Source organism: Anabas testudineus, chromosome 11 (genome assembly GCF_900324465.2).
Source record: "Anabas testudineus chromosome 11, fAnaTes1.2, whole genome shotgun sequence".
NCBI classification, from domain to species: domain Eukaryota; kingdom Metazoa; phylum Chordata; class Actinopteri; order Anabantiformes; family Anabantidae; genus Anabas; species Anabas testudineus.
The window spans coordinates 11,932,450-11,954,863 of NC_046620.1; the positions used below are offsets into that span (position 1 = coordinate 11,932,450).

The 22,414-nt window shown below is 41.2% G+C and overlaps 2 protein-coding genes across 3 annotated transcripts in view; one reads left to right on the forward strand and one right to left on the reverse strand.

The window, feature by feature from the left end:
• The first annotated feature begins 328 nt into the window (after window positions 1–328).
• Window positions 329–2,306, forward strand: cfap300 (cilia and flagella associated protein 300). Of its 2 annotated transcripts, none has more exons than XM_026349180.1 (7): window positions 329–391; window positions 610–691; window positions 1,011–1,080; window positions 1,196–1,353; window positions 1,441–1,613; window positions 1,748–1,814; window positions 2,057–2,306. In XM_026349180.1, coding segments are annotated over exons 1-7 (684 nt in total). In that variant the 5' UTR covers window positions 329–389; the 3' UTR covers window positions 2,189–2,306. The 2 variants fall into 2 exon arrangements, with proteins under 2 accessions (XP_026204965.1, XP_026204964.1); XM_026349179.1 differs by having other exon boundaries at window positions 348–485.
• Window positions 2,307–2,363: 57 nt separating this feature from the next.
• Window positions 2,364–22,414, reverse strand: part of LOC113154798 (potassium voltage-gated channel subfamily KQT member 4) — a 39,268-nt gene continuing 19,217 nt past the window's right edge. The window contains exons 2-14 of the mRNA XM_026349177.2: window positions 17,273–17,363; window positions 16,074–16,200; window positions 15,771–15,946; window positions 15,126–15,251; window positions 14,838–14,948; window positions 14,665–14,760; window positions 14,472–14,560; window positions 13,703–13,828; window positions 10,772–10,998; window positions 10,582–10,681; window positions 6,351–6,482; window positions 6,015–6,153; window positions 2,364–5,870 (exon numbers count right to left, since the gene is read on the reverse strand). Of these exons, the coding sequence (XP_026204962.1) occupies window positions 5,667–5,870; window positions 6,015–6,153; window positions 6,351–6,482; window positions 10,582–10,681; window positions 10,772–10,998; window positions 13,703–13,828; window positions 14,472–14,560; window positions 14,665–14,760; window positions 14,838–14,948; window positions 15,126–15,251; window positions 15,771–15,946; window positions 16,074–16,200; window positions 17,273–17,363 (1,744 nt within the window). The 3' untranslated portion in view covers window positions 2,364–5,666. The remainder of the gene's footprint in view (window positions 5,871–6,014; window positions 6,154–6,350; window positions 6,483–10,581; window positions 10,682–10,771; window positions 10,999–13,702; window positions 13,829–14,471; window positions 14,561–14,664; window positions 14,761–14,837; window positions 14,949–15,125; window positions 15,252–15,770; window positions 15,947–16,073; window positions 16,201–17,272; window positions 17,364–22,414) is intronic.

A 22,414-nucleotide genomic window follows, 5' to 3' on the forward strand; every position in this document is an offset into this window, starting at 1 on the left:
ACAAATCAATAAAGGGAGTGGTGAAGTACAGCGGTTGAAGACAAAAATAAATAATAAACTCAACTTATAAAAGAAAAGAATAACAAAAGTGTTCACTTTTATCATTAGCATAGATTTACACGTTACTAGCCTGCGTTGTCATGGTAACAGATACACAAACCTGAGATGGGCAAAAACACAGAGTTCTCACTTGTCTCAGCTTTTGTAACCGGAACAAACGGACAAACCCAGGCGCTCATTGGCTGTTAGAGAGCAGACCTCTCGCTGATTGGCCCTTTTAATGCCTACAAAGCTGCCAGCTACTGTTTTTCCAACACGAGTGAGTCTTCTTCGTTTGCGTGCGCCAACTTAACAACAGCTAAAGACCGAGTAAACATGTCAGGAGAGAAATGTGCGTTTGAGCAAAGTTTTTCTTTTTCTCCTCTGTCCTCTAAGACGTTCTCCTTCCTACAGGATAAAGAAACTTTAGCACTGTTAATGAAATGGTAATGTTTAAGTTTGACTGACCTCAAAGCTTGATAAATTAGATGGTCACTGGATCTGCTGTTAGCTCCTGTGTAGCTAGCTGGTCTTCTGATGGACGTGTGTGTGTTTGTGTGTTGACCTCAGGTCCATGCTGGGGAGGATTTCTGCTCAGTCTTACAGCTTTGATCAGAGCTTTTACCCTTACAACAGTGAAAAACTTGCACTGGTAAGACACTACAATAAACTGGTTACAGTACTGTTTATACTTATTAGTAATAGGTAAAATGGCAGACCACAGTTTATAACTGTTAAATATGTTAAACATGCTCATCTACTGTAATAGATTTCCTTACCCTACATTTAAAACATAATAGATTATTTTATTATTCCTAAAAAAGCATAGTGGCGCTGACAAAGACTGAGCTCATCAGTGTGAGAACTGTTACTAAATCATATGAATGGTGTCTATTTTGATCAAGTGTATTCATCAAAACAGCAGCATTTAATCATATTTGAATGCTTCTGATGTCTGTGTGCATATGCAGTGTTTCTTCAGAGACCCTAATGTAATATCCAGTCTAAAAAGGATGGAGGCTGGAGTCTGGGTACCTCTTGGTATGTTGTGTTCGCCAGCAAGCTTTTGATCATTGAAAGTAGGAACTTAATCTCATCAACTGGACATTATTTGCAGTCAGATCTCTGTAAAATGTTTTTGACATGTCTGTTGTAGACAAGCCAGTGGTGTCTGTTTGTGTGGAGGCAGTGCCATGCACTGCAGTCTCCATGGAGCTGTTTGACCCAATCTTCTCATGTGGGATTGTGAGGCCCTCTGGACATCTAGTAAAATGCTTTCATGATGTTTACCCTGACTATGATGAACTCAGACAGGTGACTGTCTTTTTCATCATGCTTCATCCATCTGTCTGTCTTCTTTTTTGACTTGGAGTCACTTCAGGTCTTCCTTTGTTTCTCCAGATGCTGCAGGAAGAGGACTCTGACCATTACTATGTAGTTGGGAGAGAAGAACGAGGAGAGTTTCTGTTTGGCCTGTTCAAACATCTGTGCCTTGGGGGAGAACTCTGTCAGTATGAAGACACAATTGATCCCTACATCCGCACCACACAGCAAATGTACAAAGACCTTATCAGGTGGTGACATTCATCTGCATATTTTGTCTTTAAAATGTGAAAAAATTGATTAGGTTTGCTTTAACATATACACTTACATCATGCCTGCATATGTTAATATCTAATAATGTAACTGTAAATTCTCAATTCCATAGTGTGCAGAAGGATGTAGAGACGAGGAAGATCAGTGTTGTCTCTACAGTGCTCAAAGTGTGCGCTAATGTAAGTGACCGTCTGTGCCAGTCTCTATGAAACATTAAGAAAAGTATCAGTCACAAACCGTCTCTAACACTGTAGAATTTTTTAATCATCATAGACACATTTTTTTATAGCTGCTAGATATAGAAATATATAGAAATAAATAAACAGTGTTCACCTTAATTTTGTGACTTTCACTCAGACAAACTTGAGACATCGGTTGGTTCCACATATTTTAAGCACACCGTATAATCTGTCTCCTGTAGGACGAGTTGGGAAGATGTTACCCTGGAAGAGAAGACGAGGAGCAGACATTTGCCTATTTGATTGTCGACCCTTACAAACGACACGTGACATTGTTCTGCCACTTCTACGGTGTTGGAAATTTCACACTGTGACAGCGAAGACAAGCTAAAAAGGTTCTACTGCCAAAAAAACAAACCTTTTACTGTTTGTAAATTAAAGTTAGGTTCTTGGAGCCAGTCCTGCAATAAATAATAAATAAAAACATATATTCTGTCAATACAAAGCATTAAATTGTTTTGTTTGGAGAAAGATAGACCAAAGTCAACATACAGTCCAAAGAGCTTTATTGAAACAAATAAATTAATAAGTTAGTCAAGTGAGCTAATTTTATCCTCAGCTGATACACATATTTGTGTATCTTTAAAAGATCAAATAGAGGTGTGCATTGGATTAGAAAACAAGATAAGCATCATATTTCATCAAACAACGAGCTACATCAGTTGGAACTGGAAGACTTTGTTAGGTTAGTATTTTGCTTATTGCTTCAATCAGTTTGTGTTTCATTTGAACAACCGTTCCAATATCTAGGAGAGCAGTTAAAGGGCAACGAGCTGGAATGTCAAATGTCAGCAAGTCAGTGAACGATGGGTGGTAAGGAGAACAGTGAAAAAGAGAAAAGAGAACATGCAGATTGAATCATGCATAGCATTCAGACAGTTTAACAATCAGATACTGTTTCACATACTTTATTTACTAGACTAGCGCCCCCTAGTGGCCTCAGAGGTAGTTGTGTGGAAGCCATTCTGATCTATGTGACATACTTATGAAAGGACACATGCCTGCAGAGATTCCTGTGATACAATGTCCATGCCTCCAGCCACCAGATGTGACAGGTGTTAAAATACAGAAGGGCTGTCGATGTGAAGGTGTTACAGTGATAAACATGAACATAAACATACAGTAATATTGTCAGAAAATATCAAAAGGTGCAACAGTCATAAAAGACTGACCCATAAAACTATCTTCAAAAGAATTTCAATGGTGTTTCCTAAGTTATATCAAGACTTTGCCCAAACAGCATGGCTGTCCTCGTGTCATATTTCTATGAAACACTGTTTTTTTTTTCAAAGCAGCATTAATACTGAGGCTGAACGCCAGTTATAGAGCGAGGACAAAGAAGGCACAGGTCATTTCCTTTCATGTCTTGACTCAGACATGCTTCAGTTTTCTTTCTAATACTTGGGGCCACCGATAACAACGACATGCAATATAGTGGTCTCGCCAATTTTCATGAATCTCAACATTCCACGTCATGATCAAGTGACAACACTGTTCAGTCTAATAACACCTCTAATAATCAGTCATCTCCTATTTAGGCCAAAGAATAAAGTCACCTAAAATTTATCTATGAAATGAATGCAAAACAAGGTATATATATCTATATATGACACCATCAGCAAGCTGTATAGTGCCATTAAATTCCCCATGGCAGCAAGAGTTTGAGATCAGTGAACAAGTACATTCACTCTTTAAAATCTAGGCTTTGAACGGAAAAGCGGAGCACCTGAGTCAACTGGCTCGTCCGGACCAAATCAATATTCACTTGGAAGGAAGGACAGAAGAAATGTTTTTACTGGCCAAATACAGTGTGGTGGACATTTACCTAGCTGAAGCTGGCAGCAATTATCTCATGACATTGAGAAGAAGAACAAAATACAGCTCTGCGTCGTGCACATGTGTGAATCTGATCAGCTATGTATGGATGCAGTTGTGTCTGTAGTGTGTGTAGTTACGCTACATTTCTTTAAGAATCCAACTGAATTAAATACATATTAAATCTACATTCATTCCAACGAGCAAAGAAATCATTAAAAAACAGAAATTTGTAGTTATATGCAGAACATCGAGTGTATGAACATAATTACAGTAAAGAAATCAAAGCAAAAACAATGTGACAACATTGTGTTATGTTTATAATTGTACAAAACATTTAAGTAAAGGAACTTCTTTCATTGTGTATACAGTATGTGTGTGTGTGTGTGTGTGTGTGTGTGTGTGTGTGTATGTGTGTGCACGTATTTGTGCTCTCTCCAGTTTTGTCCACGAGTATTTACTGTGCATCAAACATTTCAAAAAGAACCACAATAGACAGAAGAGAGTAAAGTGGACTGTCAACGACAGTCTCTAACACCTTCGATGGAGAATGGAGCCCAACCCTGCACACAGTCTGTTTGTAGTGAAACCACTGAAACCATTTCCTAAGACACATGCATTCATGAGGACAGTGATGTGTAATTCATGCATTAGACCTGGATGCATTTCAGGTTGTTTAAAAGTGCACCAAACTGGCTAAAAGGTTCTGAGAAGTTCTGTAAGAACGCGAAAAATGTGAGTGAGAAAAATGCCCCTGCAATAAAAAGAAAAGCTGTGAACTATCACTAACTGCCTGAACCAGCTGACATGGTGAACCCGATCTGAGGCTTGATATGCATGATGTGGAGCAGACACAGAGGTCTGACTAAGGATCTGTGAGGTTTTATCTAGAAGACTGTTCTGAGGAACATGCATGTTTAGAGGGTGGGCAGCAAGGCAGTGAGGGTTAAATGACATGTCACAAATGTAATTATGCAGGAATATTAAGTGAGGTACATTAAATATCAGACATATTTGCAGATATTTTGCACCTGTGAATGGAAATTTTGGCTCTATTAAATTCTAAATTACTAGAATTACTTTCATCACTTGAAATGCTACAAAATAGGGAATAATGTCTTGTTTTTTGCAAGTGGGCTTTGTGGACAGAGGATTTTTGAGAGAAGGAATGGAGATTAAAACATACAACGACAAAGAGCACACAGTCAGTGACTCACTACAACCCGTCCTTCCAGCACTGTTTCCAAATGATAAGTTTGAAGTAGGATTTAAACATGTAGGTACCGCGTAGCCCCACCGTTTGGGTGGAGAGGTGGGTGTTTGGTGGTTTGGCTCGTCCATGTCAGAGGGTGCAGATTAAATAGTGCTTTTTTTTTTTTTCTTGTGATACGAATGCAACATTTGCAGGTGGGCCCCATTACATTCATCACAATCTGCATCCTAAATTACTGAACTAATGGCATGGCACTTGCAACATGGTTTATGTTAACTAAGTCAGAAAACATTCATTCAGTTGTTTCAAGCAACCAAGACACATAGAAATGACAATGGGGGGAAAAAGACGGCATTTCTTCAAAGTTTTACAAAATTTGAAAGCTCGAAGTTTGGCTCTCTACAGTTGAAGCGTTAAAGTTGGCATAGATACTGTGTGTAGCATGAGGTGAGTGAGTGAAAGTGATTCAGTAGTCAAGTAATAGTTGTTCATGTGTCTTCTCTGTCTCTCCGTCCTCATCTTCTGGGTTGAGAGGCATGTGCGGTGAGCAGCTTTGGCTGAGGCTCCTTGTCAAGTGGAGCCATCTGGTGGCCTTTGTCTGTACCAGCTTTGGAAAATGGGTGAGATGGAGGGGAACCGATCGCAGACAGACATGAAATGAAAAGAAGACGTTCGATTCAGGCTGCTCGGAGTTTGGATTTAGCCAGAGGAAGACGGATGTACTGTTAAGGTTTTGTGTATATGTTCAAACATCCTCCAGACTGTCATTCCAAGTTGCCGCTCTCGGACTGGGAGATATTGAGAGTGTTTGCAGAGGGGAAGAGGTCTCTTTGGTCCGTGGGGCTGTGGTAATCAGATGTCAGGTCGGGGTCCAGCAGGGAGGACAGGGTGAAGTGGGATGAGCCTTTCTTTAGGCACTGTGAGTAGAAGTTGAGCAGGAGGTCCAGCTTATTCTCTATGGACTGTACCTATGAAAACATTCACATTTTGTAGCACTTAACATAAAATATATCATCATCTTTACAGTTTAAAAGCCACATATGCCATGATAAGTGATTCATAGTTATAAAGAAAATATAGTTCCACAAACACTGCATAAATCAAACTGCTACCTGCTTCTCTACTTTGACTACACGTCCCATCATGCTTAACTCATCCAGTGGGTCCAGTTCTGGCAGCGGTTTCTCTCCTTTTTCAGGACGAGCTTTCTTATCAGGCTGAACAGCTCCTCTTCCAATGATCTGGTCCACCCTTTTAAACAACCACAACAGAAATGAGAGAGATTTGATTTTGAAGATGTGACACAGCAAGGAAATAAACCACTAAATCATTTTTAGTACCAAGATCAAAACGTAAGCATCATATAAGCATCACATAAAAGAACCTCTGTCTTAACTAGTTGACTTTAAAAGTAACAAACCAGCACATGTTAAATACACGAAACCCACCGCATCTGCAGGCTCTTGATGCGGCCCAACATGTCCAGGTGTCCAGCGGAGTACTGCTCTATGACATCTTTCACATCATACGGACGAAGCGTCTCTTTAAACTTCCTCTTTGCCACAAGGAACTTCAGGATCCTGCACACACACACACACACACACAAACACAGCAGACTCACTGTTAATGCTCCTCTGGGTACGTTCACACTGCACATCCACACGTGTGGACGTAAAGTAAACCTTTGGAAAAATGCAAGGGCAGCTATCAAAGCACGCGGCCCATCCTGAGAATAACAAGATTAATTACAGTCAGAGTGACCTTATCATTCACAAGCAGCCCCATAAAGAAAGCAGAGTCACCCCCCTACTTAACCATGAGGATATATTGTGATGATGACATCTACCAGAGACATTTGCTTATCAGTACTTGCTGTTTCAGCAATTAGCTCAAATCCATAGATAGTAACACACACACACACCTCTGTCAGAGCTGTCTCTGCTCTTTTGTCAGTGTGACAACCATTTTACAGCCATTTTTGGACCATATCTGCTCCCATTCCTCGCACACAGCTCATCATCCTATTGCAGTGGAATCACACCAATGAATGTTGAAACAGCAATACTGTAGCCAGTGAACACATCATTTATGACACCCTCTGCCAGAGTGTCTCTGGTTGGGCGTCACGCTGAAGGGCGTGGAGGATGTGCAAGAGATAATGGAAAGGGGGAGAAGGAAAGTTTAACAGTGTGTGTGCAAGCTGCTGGCTTTCTGTGTCAGGTGGGTCATTCATTTCCTTTCTTATCACTAATGCGATAGGCAGTTCAGAGATGCTGGCTCTGCAGAAGGACCGGAAACACCAAATGTAATGAGACAAAATATACACACTCAAGCTGTCATCTCCCCTGTCATCCTGTGACGGATTGCACTACAAGTCAAGCTTAGGGAGACGGAGGACTGAGGAGGGGAAGGAGGCACCAGGGGAGGTTTTTATTTAGTTTTCTTTTTTTTATTTTGCAAAGAAATCCTATCTCTCACAAGCAGATGACTAAGTCCACTATATGGTTTCACAGGAGGAAAAGAAATCACATCAGAGGTCTTGGAAGTAGATGATCGGTAACATCCAGCTGTTCACCACACATGCTCTGTACACAGTCATTCACACAGGCACAAAAAAATAAGTGCGATGCATGAGTGCACCTACACAGTCAAGCACTTACACACACACACACACACACACTCGCACACAAAGTGAGCAGGAACAAGTGAAATCTGAAGGGTCCTGTTCTGAAATAACTACGGTCACGCTGGTTGAGAAAGACGACCACAAACAGCACACAGTTTGGTGTAGTTACTAGTGCTGCACCAAAGAAGAGGAGAAGGTGTGAGCGAAGGAGAAGAGAAGTGAGAGGACGAGGAGGAGGAGGAGGAGGAGGAGGAGTGGTGGTCTACAGCTGGTGCTGTAGCAGGCGTCAGCGTGCTCTACTCCCTCACGCAGCACTGTTTCTTGATGACGCTTGCGTTTAAGGTATTTTTGCAGGCAGTCCTTTCTTATTTTGCAGGTAGATGCAGATTTTTTTGCCGGGGTGGGTCTCAGGTGTGGGTAAAGAAAAGGTTGGGGAAACAGGAGGTGTGGAGGATTTTTGATTTGGATCCTCCAAGGGTTTCTTTAAAATGCTGACTCTTTTTCCTGGTCGATGAAATGGTTCTCATAATACATGGTCAGGTCTGAGTGTGGCCCACAGTACAGTAAATCTGGCACTGCTCGTTGAAAGATATGATCCTTTTCTAATGCTAGGAAGCTGAGATGTAAAAACACAGCAATGATGGGAGAGAAAGGAAATGTCCTCTGTGGACCAAGATGTTTGCATAGCCACAGCAAATATTTTTGCAATTCAGCAAAGGTGTATCCCTGATAGTCTCCAATGGCAAGGTTTTAAAAACGACTCTTATGCTGACACGTATCTAGGTGGGCCAAGTAGGATAAGACACTGCAGGGGGGGAATCTAAAGCTAAAGTTACAGTGTCTAATGTTTTATACTGCAATAACATTATAAGTTTGACATTATTGTGACTGAAATGCTACAAAATGTGATGACGAAGCATCAAATGGTTATAAATAGTAGGTCTGTCCAAACTTTTTGTTTAGTGTAGCAGGCACTTCATCCAAGACTGCAAACGTGCAGTGTTGTGGTTTGTGATTTGTGTAAAATATTAGGCCCTTTCCCATCCTCCCTCTTTTCTTCTTCTCTTCATCTCTCTATATCCCCCCCTGAACATAAACAGCATACTATTTCAGGTAGCCGGTTACTGATGAACCACATGCATTTCTCTAAAGTGAAGTCTCAGCACTAAGCCTGCTGCAAAATTCTGTGTTTCACAGACATCAATCATGAACTTTACTAAGGCGCTGCATGCGTGTGTATGTGTGTTAACAGAGTGAAGCACCTGCTGTATACACACCTGCACTGTGTACAATATAGGAACTCCCTCTATTCTATTGTCTGCAACACAGGGCAGGTGAGGTCGGAGCTGTGTGCTGAGTCGTTCAAAGCAGAGGATTGATCATATAATGGCTCTAACAGGGACAGAAACAAGAGTGGGAGGCCCCGATGCTCAACTGTGTAAGAAGACATATATCTGAGAAAGTGTAGTTCAAGACAAAGACACCTCACAGGTCTTCAACTGGCAGCTGCACTAAATAGTACACATCACACACCAGTGTCAGCTTCAACAGTGAAGAGTAGACTGGACTGCAGATGAGATGGGCAAAAGAGCACAGACCTTGGACACTGTAAGACGATGAAGAAGGTGTTACCTACAGATGAGTCCAAGTTTGAGAGGTCTTCAGATCAAACAGAAGAACATTTGTGACATACCTTTTCACTTATATTTTCACTTACTATATATATATATATATAATACCTCTCCTGTATCTCCTGTGTGCATCTCCACTGTAAACTAGATAATAAAAGGAAACATGCTGAATATATATTCAAAACACATGTGGCTTTTCCACACCCAACATTTAATTTTAACGCTTCACAGATTCCATATGGAGCCACACAGACATCCTTCCACAATGAGAAATGCTGTGAGAAAGTAGTTCTGACACAAGGACCCATAAAGAGTCGTAATCTACTCTCATCAAACCCTCTGGAGAACCGCCTGGTCCCAGCACCAGATGTTTTCTCTGAAAAACGACTCATTTACCCTGAGTGGAGGTTGTGTCCACATGTCTACACAGAAAATGTTACCAGTAACCCTGAGGGATGTTTATACATGTAAGCACAGAGGGTCGTGTATTGGTGCATTTTATACATTATGATTAATTTCCAGTTATTACAGTCATAGTATAGATTTGTCAACAGAACCTTTCTTCAAAACACTGTTGTGTGATTAGAGGGTGCAGTGTTTCTTGCTATGGTTCATTACTGTAAGCTTAGGAAGGCTGTTCATTTAGTGCATCTAACCACATATTGTGTAAGAACATCTGCCATTGACACACTACAGTAACATCAACGCTTCCAATGCACAAATGACAGGACAAGATGACAAAACAACAACATCAATATATCGAAGCTCTTAATCAGTTGTTATTACAGTTGTCCTTGTCTAAACTGTACAATATCATTTGCCTGTATAGTCATACTGTACTGCGATCCTCCATCTGTACAGTGTCTCTATTGTCTAACAGGCCATCCTATCACGCCACCTTACACATGATTGTCCTGAATGGGCCGGGCTTGCTGAGTAACAAGGTCACACGGAGGAACAGATCCTGCCTGCACAAGGGCTCAGTTACCGTTCTATGTGGAGATTTCTAGTCTTTCAGCTGAATCTGCACACATCACATCTGAACCAGCACGTGAATGGAGGAGCAGTGTGTTCTGGCTGTAAACCATGTGAACTGCCCAAAGTGTTAATACACAGACCAAAGTGACCTTATTCTGTCAATGACCAGTGGCACAGCAGCACAGTGCGCGGTGCTGCCAAGTGGAGCTCCTGGAAACACTAGTCACAAGTTAGTTCTCATAAGTTTTTGACTAAATCTTTTCACTTTGGAATATAGTTTCCTTTAGATTAGTCTTCTGCAGTGTTTGGTAGAGCAGATTTTAAGTTGTGACATCCAATTGAGTCATAGCTGGAACTTCACTCTGGCATATTAGGTTTAGCAAAATGCCCCTTTCTCTGTCCATTTACAGACGAATTTTAAAAGAAAGTGATAGCAGGACTCACCTGACAGCTCGTATAAGGGTCTTCACTGCTGGGATTACCTCCTCCATAGCGACATCAGAATATGGTTTGTCTTCCACACTTTCCTCGCCGACCCCCTCCACTGGACCAAGGCAGAGGGAGGACATCCAGGGACATTCATATGCAGAAATAATTTATTGTGCGTGTTAATGACAACTGTTTGGTCGCCTACCATCAGCAGGAGGTCGGGGTTTCAGGCGGAGGGATGTACGGAAGCGTGTGCGGTCATTAAAGCTCCAGCTCTTCTGGACCTTCCCGGGACTGGTGGCCTCAGGGACGTTCTCTTGGCTAGGAGAGCGGCGGACACCGGACCCTGGGGGCAGCGGTGATGCCTTGTTCCGAATAGTCTGGGATGATCGGGAATTATTCATCCTGATCCGATCCCGGAAACCCATTTTACTGATGACAGTGATGATAAATTAGTTAAAAAACTGTAGGCGTGGTATTCTGCGTGGATCATAATAGAGTTTTCTCAATGATTTGACCTTAATGGAAAATTATACTGTGTTATTCTGCGTGTTTAGGGAAACAGCATAAGGGCAGCCTGAGCTTATTAGAAAAGTGTTTGTTAGTAAAAATTAAAAATCTGCTTTTTCTAACAATCACATCACAGAGACCTAACAATAAACACACAACACAGTGACGCAAACAGATATTTACATTTAGTCACAATGGAGGAGACTAGCTGACTTATCATGGAGGCAGTTTGACCAGAGGGATCATTCAATATAAAAACTGATTCTGTCCTGCAGGTTTGCTTATACAATGCGCCTGTCATAGCACCTGACACAGCGAAATCAGACGGAAACCTGATTCAAGACTTGCAGTAGTGCTGTGACAACGGAAAATGTTCCACCTACCATCAGAGTAAACACACGCATCTTTAATCTCCTCAACGCAGTGACTAGCCATCAAAATAGTGGCTTTAAAGTGCTGCCATTCAAAACATGTCTCATTATTACGACTCTATAGCACCCACCAAACCCAAAGCAGGTTGACATGTGAGGTCATCTCTTTACACGAGGAATGCTGATGCTGTTACAACATGCTCTGGAGAACACACCTCCTCTGCAGCCACTTACATTTACACACTGTCACAGATCCATAAGGCAACGCAAACGGCATGCATCACAGAGCAATTCCAGCCCAGTCGTTCAATCCCACATTCTTACGATGATATACTCTTCATTGTGTGTGTGTTACAGCAGCCCATTCGATTAATTAAGCAGTGTTAGTGGATAACACATTTCATACAAACAAGCTGAAATGCTTCAGGTAGACTGGAGAGAATGGGAAAGATGGAGTCATGCTGTGAAATTCAGTTAATGCTCTGCATGCATTCAGGACCGTGAATTTCACAGAATCTTTCCCAGACACTGAGAGAAAATCACATGCAAACAGAAACGTTAGCATTTTTAAAACAATTTTAAAATAAAGCACAAGCATCCTTATTTGTTCAAAAAAGGGTCATGTACCCTTCCTGGAATCAGTAAAGCATGCCCAGTCGTCTCTCTAAGAAGACACATGAAGGAACTCAAAACACGAAGCAAATCTAGAGCAGGGAAATTCCTTTGACTTCAGCTGTTTCAATTTTGGAGCAAATATGTAGTTTATCTGTTTCATCAGAGATTTGATGAAAAGAAAATACATTTATTAAGGAATTATAAACCATCTGGAACTGTTTCAACACATGCTGCATCGAGATCTTCAAGCCAAAGCAACCACAATAAACCCTGGAATCTCCAGCACCTACAGTTAAGCTGGAAAAACAACGTCTTAGTAAAACAGAGCACAACATGTCTTCATAATAAAGACATTCACTCAAGCATTTGTGGACTGGAGAAATGTGCTTTTGTAACGTTTTCATTAGGATTAAGATTAGTATCATGGCATCTGCTAAAACAGAGCATTTTTAGCAAATTCATCTTTCCAAAATTCACAAACTGTGAAAAGTTTATTTTTTTACTTAAAACTTAGCGAGCCACTGCGCCAGCCGACAGATTTTTGAGTGTTTCAAGCAAAGTGAGCAAGGTGTGTGAATTACGGTGTTATTGATCATTGACTTTTTAGCGTGCCCCGTGCACAGGCTCATTGCCGCAGATACCTCTGCTTGCGACCAGCGTGAATCCGGAAGAGACCCCGTTTTTTAGAAAGGAGTTGACTGGGGAGACACATAAGGCAGAGGGAGACAGGGTGAGGGGAACAGAGGAGTGGAAAAGATGGGGTGGGGGTCGAGCACACGTGGTGGCACATGGGGAACCCATGAGGATAAAACGTGGCAAAGAAAAAACCAGGGAGGGAGAGGGAGTTAGAGGGGTAAGGTGAGACATCTCAATAGTCCAAATAGCCCTTTGTTTTATTATCTGCTCATAACCCTTACCTAAAACCACAAAACACACTTCTGAGAGGCAGTTTTGGATTATGGAGATACACATAAGCGAGAAGTTGGATCAGTGGGTGGGGAAGGAACATGCAAAGGTAGTTGGTAAGGTTTCGTCTGAGTATATTCATCAAGGAAGCCCATTATGCATCATGATGTGACAGCAGATCCTCAAACGGAAGTAATTTCTACGAGAAAAAAACTGGCAAACAAGTCAGGTATATACCACTTATATACAATGAGCCCTTTACTAGCCTGGTCTTTGAAACTATGAAACCCTGTTAATCAACAAGCACGGCTCGTGACCTGAGGAACAAACCTGCATGGAACGTCTGCCTTCCTGAGAATAGATGAACGATGGAGGGTGGATGGCATGGAAAAGACACGATGGGAAGAAAGGGAAAGAAAGAGAAAGACAGGAAGAAGAAACCAGTGACTGAACAGAGGGAGGCGGTGGAGATGGCAAGAGTACGAGCTAAGCAGACAAAGATGCAGAGAAGCAGCGGGGCCTACAACACAGTGGTCTCAGCATTAGTGAAATACTGTTAAACACACAAGACGTCCATGCAGAAAGCTCGGAAAAGCACCTGTTGTGTACACCTGTTGAATGTGTTGCCCTACAAATCTCGATTGCAAGTGTTGATTGTGAGTATAACTGTTGGCGGGCATTTGGCCACCTGTCTGGATGTGCTGCAAAGCTGTGAGTGGTGGCGGGGTGCGTACCTGTCCCCTGACAGGTAGGGGGAGCTGTAGGGCCGCAACCCAGACAGCAGTGTGTGGTAGGAGTTGTGGAGAACCTTCTTGGTGTTACGCTGTCGCTGGAGGTGACTGAACAGTAGCGTCAGTTCTCTGACACCCACGTGCACGAATAAATGAATAAAAAAAAACAAATGACAGATGAACAAAAAAACGATAAATAATGGAAAAAAATACACTAAACAGCCACATCAATGGTCCAAACACTCAAAAGAAGAGGGATACGTGAGAGAAATAAAATCACGGGAAGATTCAAATTTAAGAAGTGAAGTTTCTGACATAAAAAGATGCTTCTCAAGTTCCCCTTCTTTTTTAGCAAATAAAAATTAGTCAAATTAATACATAAATGCAAAATATAAGAAACCACTGCGCAGAACAAAAGTAATGTAATTGAAGAACGGTGGCAGGTGGAAATGTTAAATAATAATTCAAACATATAATAGAGAAATCAACCGTATTATTTTTATTTAAACCACCACTTAACAAATGTCAGTGTTCTTCATGGATAAAAACTAGCATCAGTCATGTGTGCTGTGTTGTTACATAATGATATGAATGTGTGAGTAGTGGCAAAACAAAATAACATTCAAACTAGTTCTCACAAATCATCGTTTGTGACGCAACTCTCAAATCTTTGTCTGCATTTATTACAACACTTCAAACGAATGACCAAAGGCAGATTTCTGACGGCTCAATCCACTCAGTGCTGAATGTGGAGACTGGTGGGCGCTCCTACCTGAATGAAGGCAACATGCTGTCATAGAAGTACCATGTAGCTGTGAGATAGGAGTGTTTGGCATCTGTAGAGTAAAGACGCCATGCAGCCTGAAGATTGAAACAAGCAGGCACACATAGAGCCGGTTAGCATCCTACCTGGATTTGAGTGTGACTTAATCAAACATTTAAATGACTCTTACTGTGCCATTCACCTGTATCAGGTTGGCAGCGGGCATCCTCCTCTTCTCAAAGTGCTTCTGTCGGTGCTGCTCCTGAACCTTCAAGGCGAAGCCTGACCCCAGAATTCCCTAAATGTCAGAGGTAAATTTAAATCACAAGTGCAAGAGGAGCCTCTAACAGAGATGGGAACATAAAGGAGACTTACAGCAGGCAGAGCAAAGAAGGAGACTCCCAGGAGAGCAAAGCAGGCAGCAAGGAGCCGCCCTTGCCAGGTACGAGGGGTCTTATCACCATATCCTATAGTGGTCAGAGTAATCTGGGAGAGGTGAGCAATCGGATAGTTCAAACTAATGATAACTGTACAGGGTACTGACACACTGTCATTTCTTCTATTAAAAGATCTGTATTCTCCCGAGTCTTTACATCAACACTCTGATTTGTGTGTGTGTTTGTGTGTGTGTGTGCAAGTGTGTGTGCATAATGCAGTACTCACAGTTCCCCACCAGAGGGAGTCTGCATAGGTATTAAAGTCTGAGTTGTTGTCTTTTTCTGCCAGGTATACAAGGAAGGAAGCAAATATCAGGACTAGGAAACCTATATACCAGGCTGTAATCAACTCCTGAGAGAGAGAGAGAGACAGAGACAGGAAGTATCAGTCCCACCCGTCAGTAGCAGCAAACAGCATCTCTTTAATCATAATCTCTGCAGTTATTACTGTAACACCACACTGTAAACATCACTATCATCATCACATTGAGCTTCCACTTTGACTCGGCTGTACAGTTCTGCAGCCAATGCCTCAGCCAGTGTAATCACTTCGTCATCACCACCCTCTAACTGTGCTCCGCAGAGTGTCAGCTTATCACTACCAGTTAATTGACTAAAATTAGCAGCTATTGGAAAGTGAAGGCGTTTGAGACTGAAATTCTGTGTCGTATTCTCTTTTGATCATTAATCTTTTTTTGATCTTAAATGTCTTCAGTGTATAAAGAGACACAAATTATTGACAACAAATGAATGACCCTGTCTTTCCAATACTTTTGGAGGGGATAAAGTTTCTAATATAAAGCACAAAGAGTGTTTTTATAGTAGAACTTAAATAGCAGAAAATAAATATTTAGCAGGTTCTCAATCCCACCTTGCTGTGAGCATAAACCACTGAGCCCAGCAGTTTCCAGGTGCCTCCCCGTCGGTCCATACGAACCATACGCAAGATCTGCAGGAACCGCATGCTGCGCAGGGCTGATGTGGCGAAGATGTTGCCCTGTGTCCCAGCGGCAATCACGGCCAATGACGCCACAAATACTATGAAGTCTGCAGGCAGACAGAGTTCAGACAACAGGAACATATAGAGGAAACAATTAGAGTTAACAATTTTCACATGAACACACACAACTCTGTTTCGTTAATTTTTTATGTATTTATATGTAAACACACTAACCTATAACACAAAAGGGCTTCCTGGCAAATCTCAGCCGTCCTTGCCATCCACGATATCTGCAGCAACAGCCAGCCGCCCAGATCCTGATGAAGTACTCCAGCCCAAACACCACAATCATCACAAACTCCTACGAACACACACACACACACACACACACACACACACACACACACACACGCAGACACACATAGAGAAAGACAGAGAGGGGTCAGTAACTATTCTCAAGTGAGCACAGTGTTTGACAGACCATCCAAACAAATTTGCCTTCACCTTCCCCAGAACATTTGTATTATCCTTTTAGCCATTATGGGAAATTGTTGAGGATGTTTTACCAATTTCCCAAAAGGCGAATTTGACAGAACATCTATTTCAGTATTGTCTTGTATTTAAAACATCATAATTGTTCTTGCACTTTGGCATCTGTACTCCTCGTGTCATGGCTGGACAGGAGGGGGGGACAGTAGAATAAAGGCTGAAATACCCAGTTATTGCTTCATTGTTACAAAGCAACAAACGAAAAGTCCACAATCAAATGAATTTACTTTGTGTTTTATAGAAGATTCGATTAAAATATTAACAAAATAAGGTTTTGTCCAAACAGTCCCATCCTGTTAACACGCCACTCTGTCGGCGTCTATTTCTGTCTTTCTTACTTTCAGGTTTCTGGACTTTATGGGCAGTTTAAGGTGCACTGAACCAACGTGTCATTACGGCGAATGTTAGTGTAAGCAAAGTCCACTAATGGCTGAATGCTTGCTAATGGCTGGCTGATTGATCGAAAGGGTAAACACAGAGAATGTGAAAGTTAAGAGTCGGCCATTAAATAACAAGCAAAGACGAGCTAGGTGGCAAGAGAAGGGGGGCGGGCGGAGTACGGGGCGAGTGAGGTTAAGAGGAAGAAAGCGAGTGTCCATTACTTTTCACTGAAGCAGCTGGAGCACAGGGGAACAGGGGAGATTATGGAATGGCTGTTAGGATTAGCGGATCATATGTGTGATTTCCTGCACAGTCAACAACACCTGAATCCTCTCACCTGCTTACATGGCTGTATGTGCCTCCACCAGCAAACAAAACAACACACAGGCAAGCATCTACGGACACGCTGCAGTAAGTGAGACGGTGTAATATGAAAGGACAGCGCATGGAGACGGATGCTGAGGTAGTCGTGTGTGTGTGTGGGAGAGAGGGAGGGATCTTACCAGGATGAAGAGGCCTTGGTTGGCGACCTTGTGGTGGTCGGGGATAGTGGAGAACACAGACAACACCAAGCAGCTGAACACCAGCAGGAAACTGAAACACACATCACACACACACACACACACACATTTTTCAAATACACATATCAAAAATAAAAACGCTCTTGGGTTTTATTAATCCCTTTAGAGGAATAAAAAACTCATTAAAACATGCTTTGTTCACTCTCTGGGTGATTAACCAACAGAGAAAAACTAAATTGCAAATAAGCAGAAAAAGATTTGTTGATCCATAACACAACACAAACTCAGCATGCTGCCTGTTTGGTCAGCGGCACAAGATTCAACACAATGAAACCAAGTTTAGACGTTTTATCAGTGCACAAATTGTCCAGCTTCATACTAAATGTTCGACGTATATAAAGTAGTTGTTAGAAAGGCTTCTTACTGGAGCAGTTACTGTGCTTGGCTTTAATAATAATATGATACATGGCTTGGCCATGTATTATCTTAACCGCTTGTCCCCACATGCACACCTATGGGCAAAGCCACCAATGTACCTAACATGCATGTCTTTGGAGGAGGGAGGAAGCCACTCCACAAGGAAAGGCACCCATCTGACTATTAATAATAATAAATAATAAATAAAACAATATTAAATAATAAATAATATTAAACTATTACTATATTTACTTTACTTTACCATAGTTACTTTTTCTTGCCACTGTATGTTATTTGTTCAAATTGAGTTGAAGTGAAGCAGTTGATTATGTACTTTACTGTAAGATCCTTGGTATAATCTATAATCCTTTTAACAAACAGTCATCTCTACTGAAACAGAAATTATTGTCCTGAAGAAATAATGGCCACTCCAGTTTGAGAACTCCTGTACAATAAGACTAAACATATGTTCTGGTAAATTGTGCCTTATGTTCAAGGTGCCCTCATGTTACTGTAAACACTTCAACTCCTGTGAGGGAGAAGAAGTGGAGAAGTTCTCCACTATATCCAACAGTAACTGAGGCTCAAAATGAGAGAGACATGAGCATAATTTACGCTTTGTGTTAAGAAATACGCTCGAACAAAACATTGTCCAACATCTCAACTCTCGTTAAACTGCCAAAACAATTACCGCAAACAGCTCAAGTTCATAAACCTGTTCTCACGTGAAGCTTTTATATCTACGGTCTGCATTTCTCTTTCAGACAAACATGAGAAACAGGTGAACTTTCATGATTATGTACTGATCAAAAACAATTCTCCACTGAAGATGACCTATGAACTTTAACTTCAGTGTACAAACATCTATGTTAGGAATGGTGTGTTGCTGAAAGGAAAATATGTTGGCACCATGTGGCAACCACCTCCTCCGACTCACTTAACCAGTGAGAAAAAGTTATTGTTAAATGTTCTCTCAGCGGATTTTGCATTTTCTTTCTGTTTCAGTGACAAAAAGAAATGTAAAGATTTAAACTCTACCACTCGAATTTCTAGTAATTTACATTATTAAAACTAAGTGAAACACCTCAGATGATGTGGATGGCTGTGTTAAAGTATGAATTATATTAAATAATCCCATAGCTCAAGACAACAGCCAATATAGCCTGATGAACCCCAGTCGTCCCACAAATGTTATGCTGCTTCTGGCTTCATCCGCCAAACTTCTGATGTGTGACACCTTTACAGCTGCTCAGTGACAAGAACCACAACTCTAGAACAATATTTCCTTGACCAGAGTATGATTATGTGAGACCATACTTGGTAAAAGTAGCCGCCCTGTGGTTTCATGCCTCAGCAGGTTGTAGTTAACATCACATGTCTGTGTAGACTCATTTTCTAATCAGTTCATCCAAGAGTCCAAGTGGATGTTTGTGGAATATTGCACTGATGGGAACAGGACAGATATGAGCTCACTGTGACATTTCACCACCAGAATAAAATAAATTCATCTTTGAGTCCAGATGGAGAAATACATTCCTGAGATATTGCACCATGAGAAAGGGACAAACGGATGGACAGCTACTACTGAAAATGAATAAAGTCAGACCTGGCAAACTGAGTAGCAGAAAAATCACACACCAGCACTTCCCACCATCTGCAACATGTGAATCCAGAATGCGGGATTAACCAGGAGGCAGCTGCCGGTCCAGCTGGTCTACATGTCAGAGTCCACAGCTAGAGAACACTTGTTGGACACTTATCCAGTTCTCATAACATCACACAATGTGCCCTTTCTCCATGATCACACAGTAATCAGCAACAAGTCTCCTGCTAAGCAGTCACTTGGTCTGTGGCTGCTTAAAATGTGGGTTTCTGTCAGCAAAATACAGCTGTGGTAAACACTTTTAGACTTGTCGAGGAGGCTTAAAACACTGTCTTGTATCAGTCCTACATCAAAAATGATGGACAGCAGGAAGGAAGAGTAAAAGAGATTGTGTGGATTTTGCTCTGCAGTCTTTTGGCTGATTGATTTATCTGGATGAACCAACACATTTCCAGGGAAGACCATTACACACCAGTTTACTTTACACATTGTAGCGCTGCAATTGAAAACCAAGAGCTACGTGTACCCCAGGGATTCCTTACACAGTTAGCAAGGGTGCATGGAAAGACTCTGGAGAGGCTCAAATAATAACTAGAACAAACAGAAATGTGGTTAACAATATACACATTTAAATCCATTGCCATTGTTATTCAATTATCAGTAACCCCACAGTCCAACCATTATGTAAACAGCTTGTTCTGGGGTCGCAGAGGTGCTCAAGCCAGTGCCAGACAGCTGTCATGTGGAGAACGGTGGGGTACATGCTGAACATGTCACCCATCACACTCACAGGTGTTACAATATCGCTCAACAACATCACTCCACTTTGTGCGTTGTTAATATTTTGTGGTGTTGTATGAAAGGTATTAACATCTGATGATGTTGTCGTGATTACAGTATCTAATGTGTGTAGTCGTCATTAACATCCTGATGAAGAGAGACATGAGCTTGATAGAACAGTTTACCAAAGGAGAGTTCACTCTGTGAAGCCTGATTTCTCCTTTTTTCATCTTAAATTAGAATTAAAAACTCTTCTGTCAGTCAGTGAATGAGAAACTTTTTAAATGGCGAATCTTTCTATAAATAGAAAGTCAAACTCTTAGAAAGACACTGGACACCACGTGTGAATAAACATTCACTGCCAAATTACCACTGCCACTTCTCCGCCCAGTGATCCATGCACAGAGGAGAATTTGTGCTTCATCCACAGCGAAGTTAGTTATAAAAATGCACTCGGATGACTCTCTGTGAACAATGCATTTTGGTTGTTCATCAACTGGGCAATGTGCTGACTAAACTGGCTGTCTTTTTCCCCTCAATTAATTCAAAGCATTGTGTATTTCCATAAGGAGGAGATTAGTTGGAGCAATATCTCAGGTGGTTTCTTTCATTGACTTGTGCTTTATGACAGGAAGTTACAGCACAGATAGTTGAATCGACAGCTTGGCTTTTACAAAATGCAGACACAACATTACTGGAACAAAAAATGTACGAAAGCAACTTAGCATTTACCTGAATACAATACGTAGTATCCCTTACATACAGTAACTCCAAAACACTGCAATGAGTTACTGTCAACACAGCTTATTGTATCTGTGTTCAGCCTGTTTACGTAATCAGAAAGTCGAATTATGCTGGTTTTGTGTAACAAATCCCCCAGACCACAAGGTATCAAATGTCTGTAGTCCCCAAACCAAGTAAATGTCAGCTTTCTGTGTTGTTTATATCCACAATTATATTATTATCATACTTTAAATGTTTAAAGGAAACGTATTAATTTAATCTAACTTTATAGACAGTTTCAATAATGTTAGTTTCTGTTTAAAGCAAGAACCTGCAGTGAACTTTTACAGGAGATGATCACTTTGTCTTGTTGTTAATTATCAATGGAAACGCACACATTTTCTGTCTGATCACCTCCTGTCTTCAGTAGAGTCTGGTCTTAAACTGGGAACAGCCGCCAATACGGCCTCTATACTCATATCTGCTTTGTTGTCCCAAATGAATGAATAAATACATTAATAAACAAAGGCATTAATAAATAACTACATAAATGAATGAAACTGATGAGGAAACATTTAGTCCATGCGTGATACATGAGAAGAAGGAGTCAGATTTCTGCTGAGGGCACACTTTCTCCACCACTAACGCCATCCACCTCAGAACCCCCCCACAACATCCCCTCCCTCCTTTCAGGGAAATGTCAATTAAAAGCAAAGCATCAGTCAAAATCCACCAAATCAGCAGGGTTGGTCTCAGGGGGCATTAGAAAAAAAAAAATCTGCTCAGCCATGAAGTGCTTTACTGAAGTGCATTGACAAAATATGTTCATACTGAAATATTTCAATAATGATTCATAATTTAGAAGAGAAAGGAAATATCAGAATAAAGAGTGCTTTCCTAGCTGAGACTAGAAATCGAATCACTGAGGAAATGGTCACAATGTTTCTGCAAATGCACCACAAGACAGTGTCTCATATCCGCTGCAACTATCTCGGACATGTGACCCAAGCAGGGAGGACAGGAGTGTGTGGAGTGTGACACATTATACACATTAGAAATGGGATTGCATAAATGCACCAGACGTCATTTGGCCAATCAAAAAGAACGCCGTGATATAAATAAATATACAATAGTTTCTAAAAGTCGGACGTTCAGGCGGTTTAGCGCGAGGTTGTCTGCATTAATAATTGCTCCAGAACTTTTTCAAAAGAATAATGCATGCTCTGCTATATACACAGAATATCTGACTCTTCTCCTAAAGCTGAGCGAGTGTAATTTGTCTCATGGACACTGTGGAGAATCAAGAAAAATGCAAGCACAATAGAAGAAAGAAACAGAAAAGAAAGAAAGAAAGAAAGAAAGAAAGAAAGAAAGAAAGAAAGAAAGAAAGAAAGAAAGAAAGAAAGTTGCATGTTTATCTAAACTATTCTCATTCACTTACATTTACAGTTCAACTCCAACCATTCACTGTTACACACCACGAGCCTCTGTATGTTCTGTATAAAGTGCATACAGCTTGGCTCACAGCCTGTAAAGCTCCAGAGTGCCATTCAGCCCCTGGTGGAGCAGACAGCAACAAAATGTACAACAGCCTACAAGGC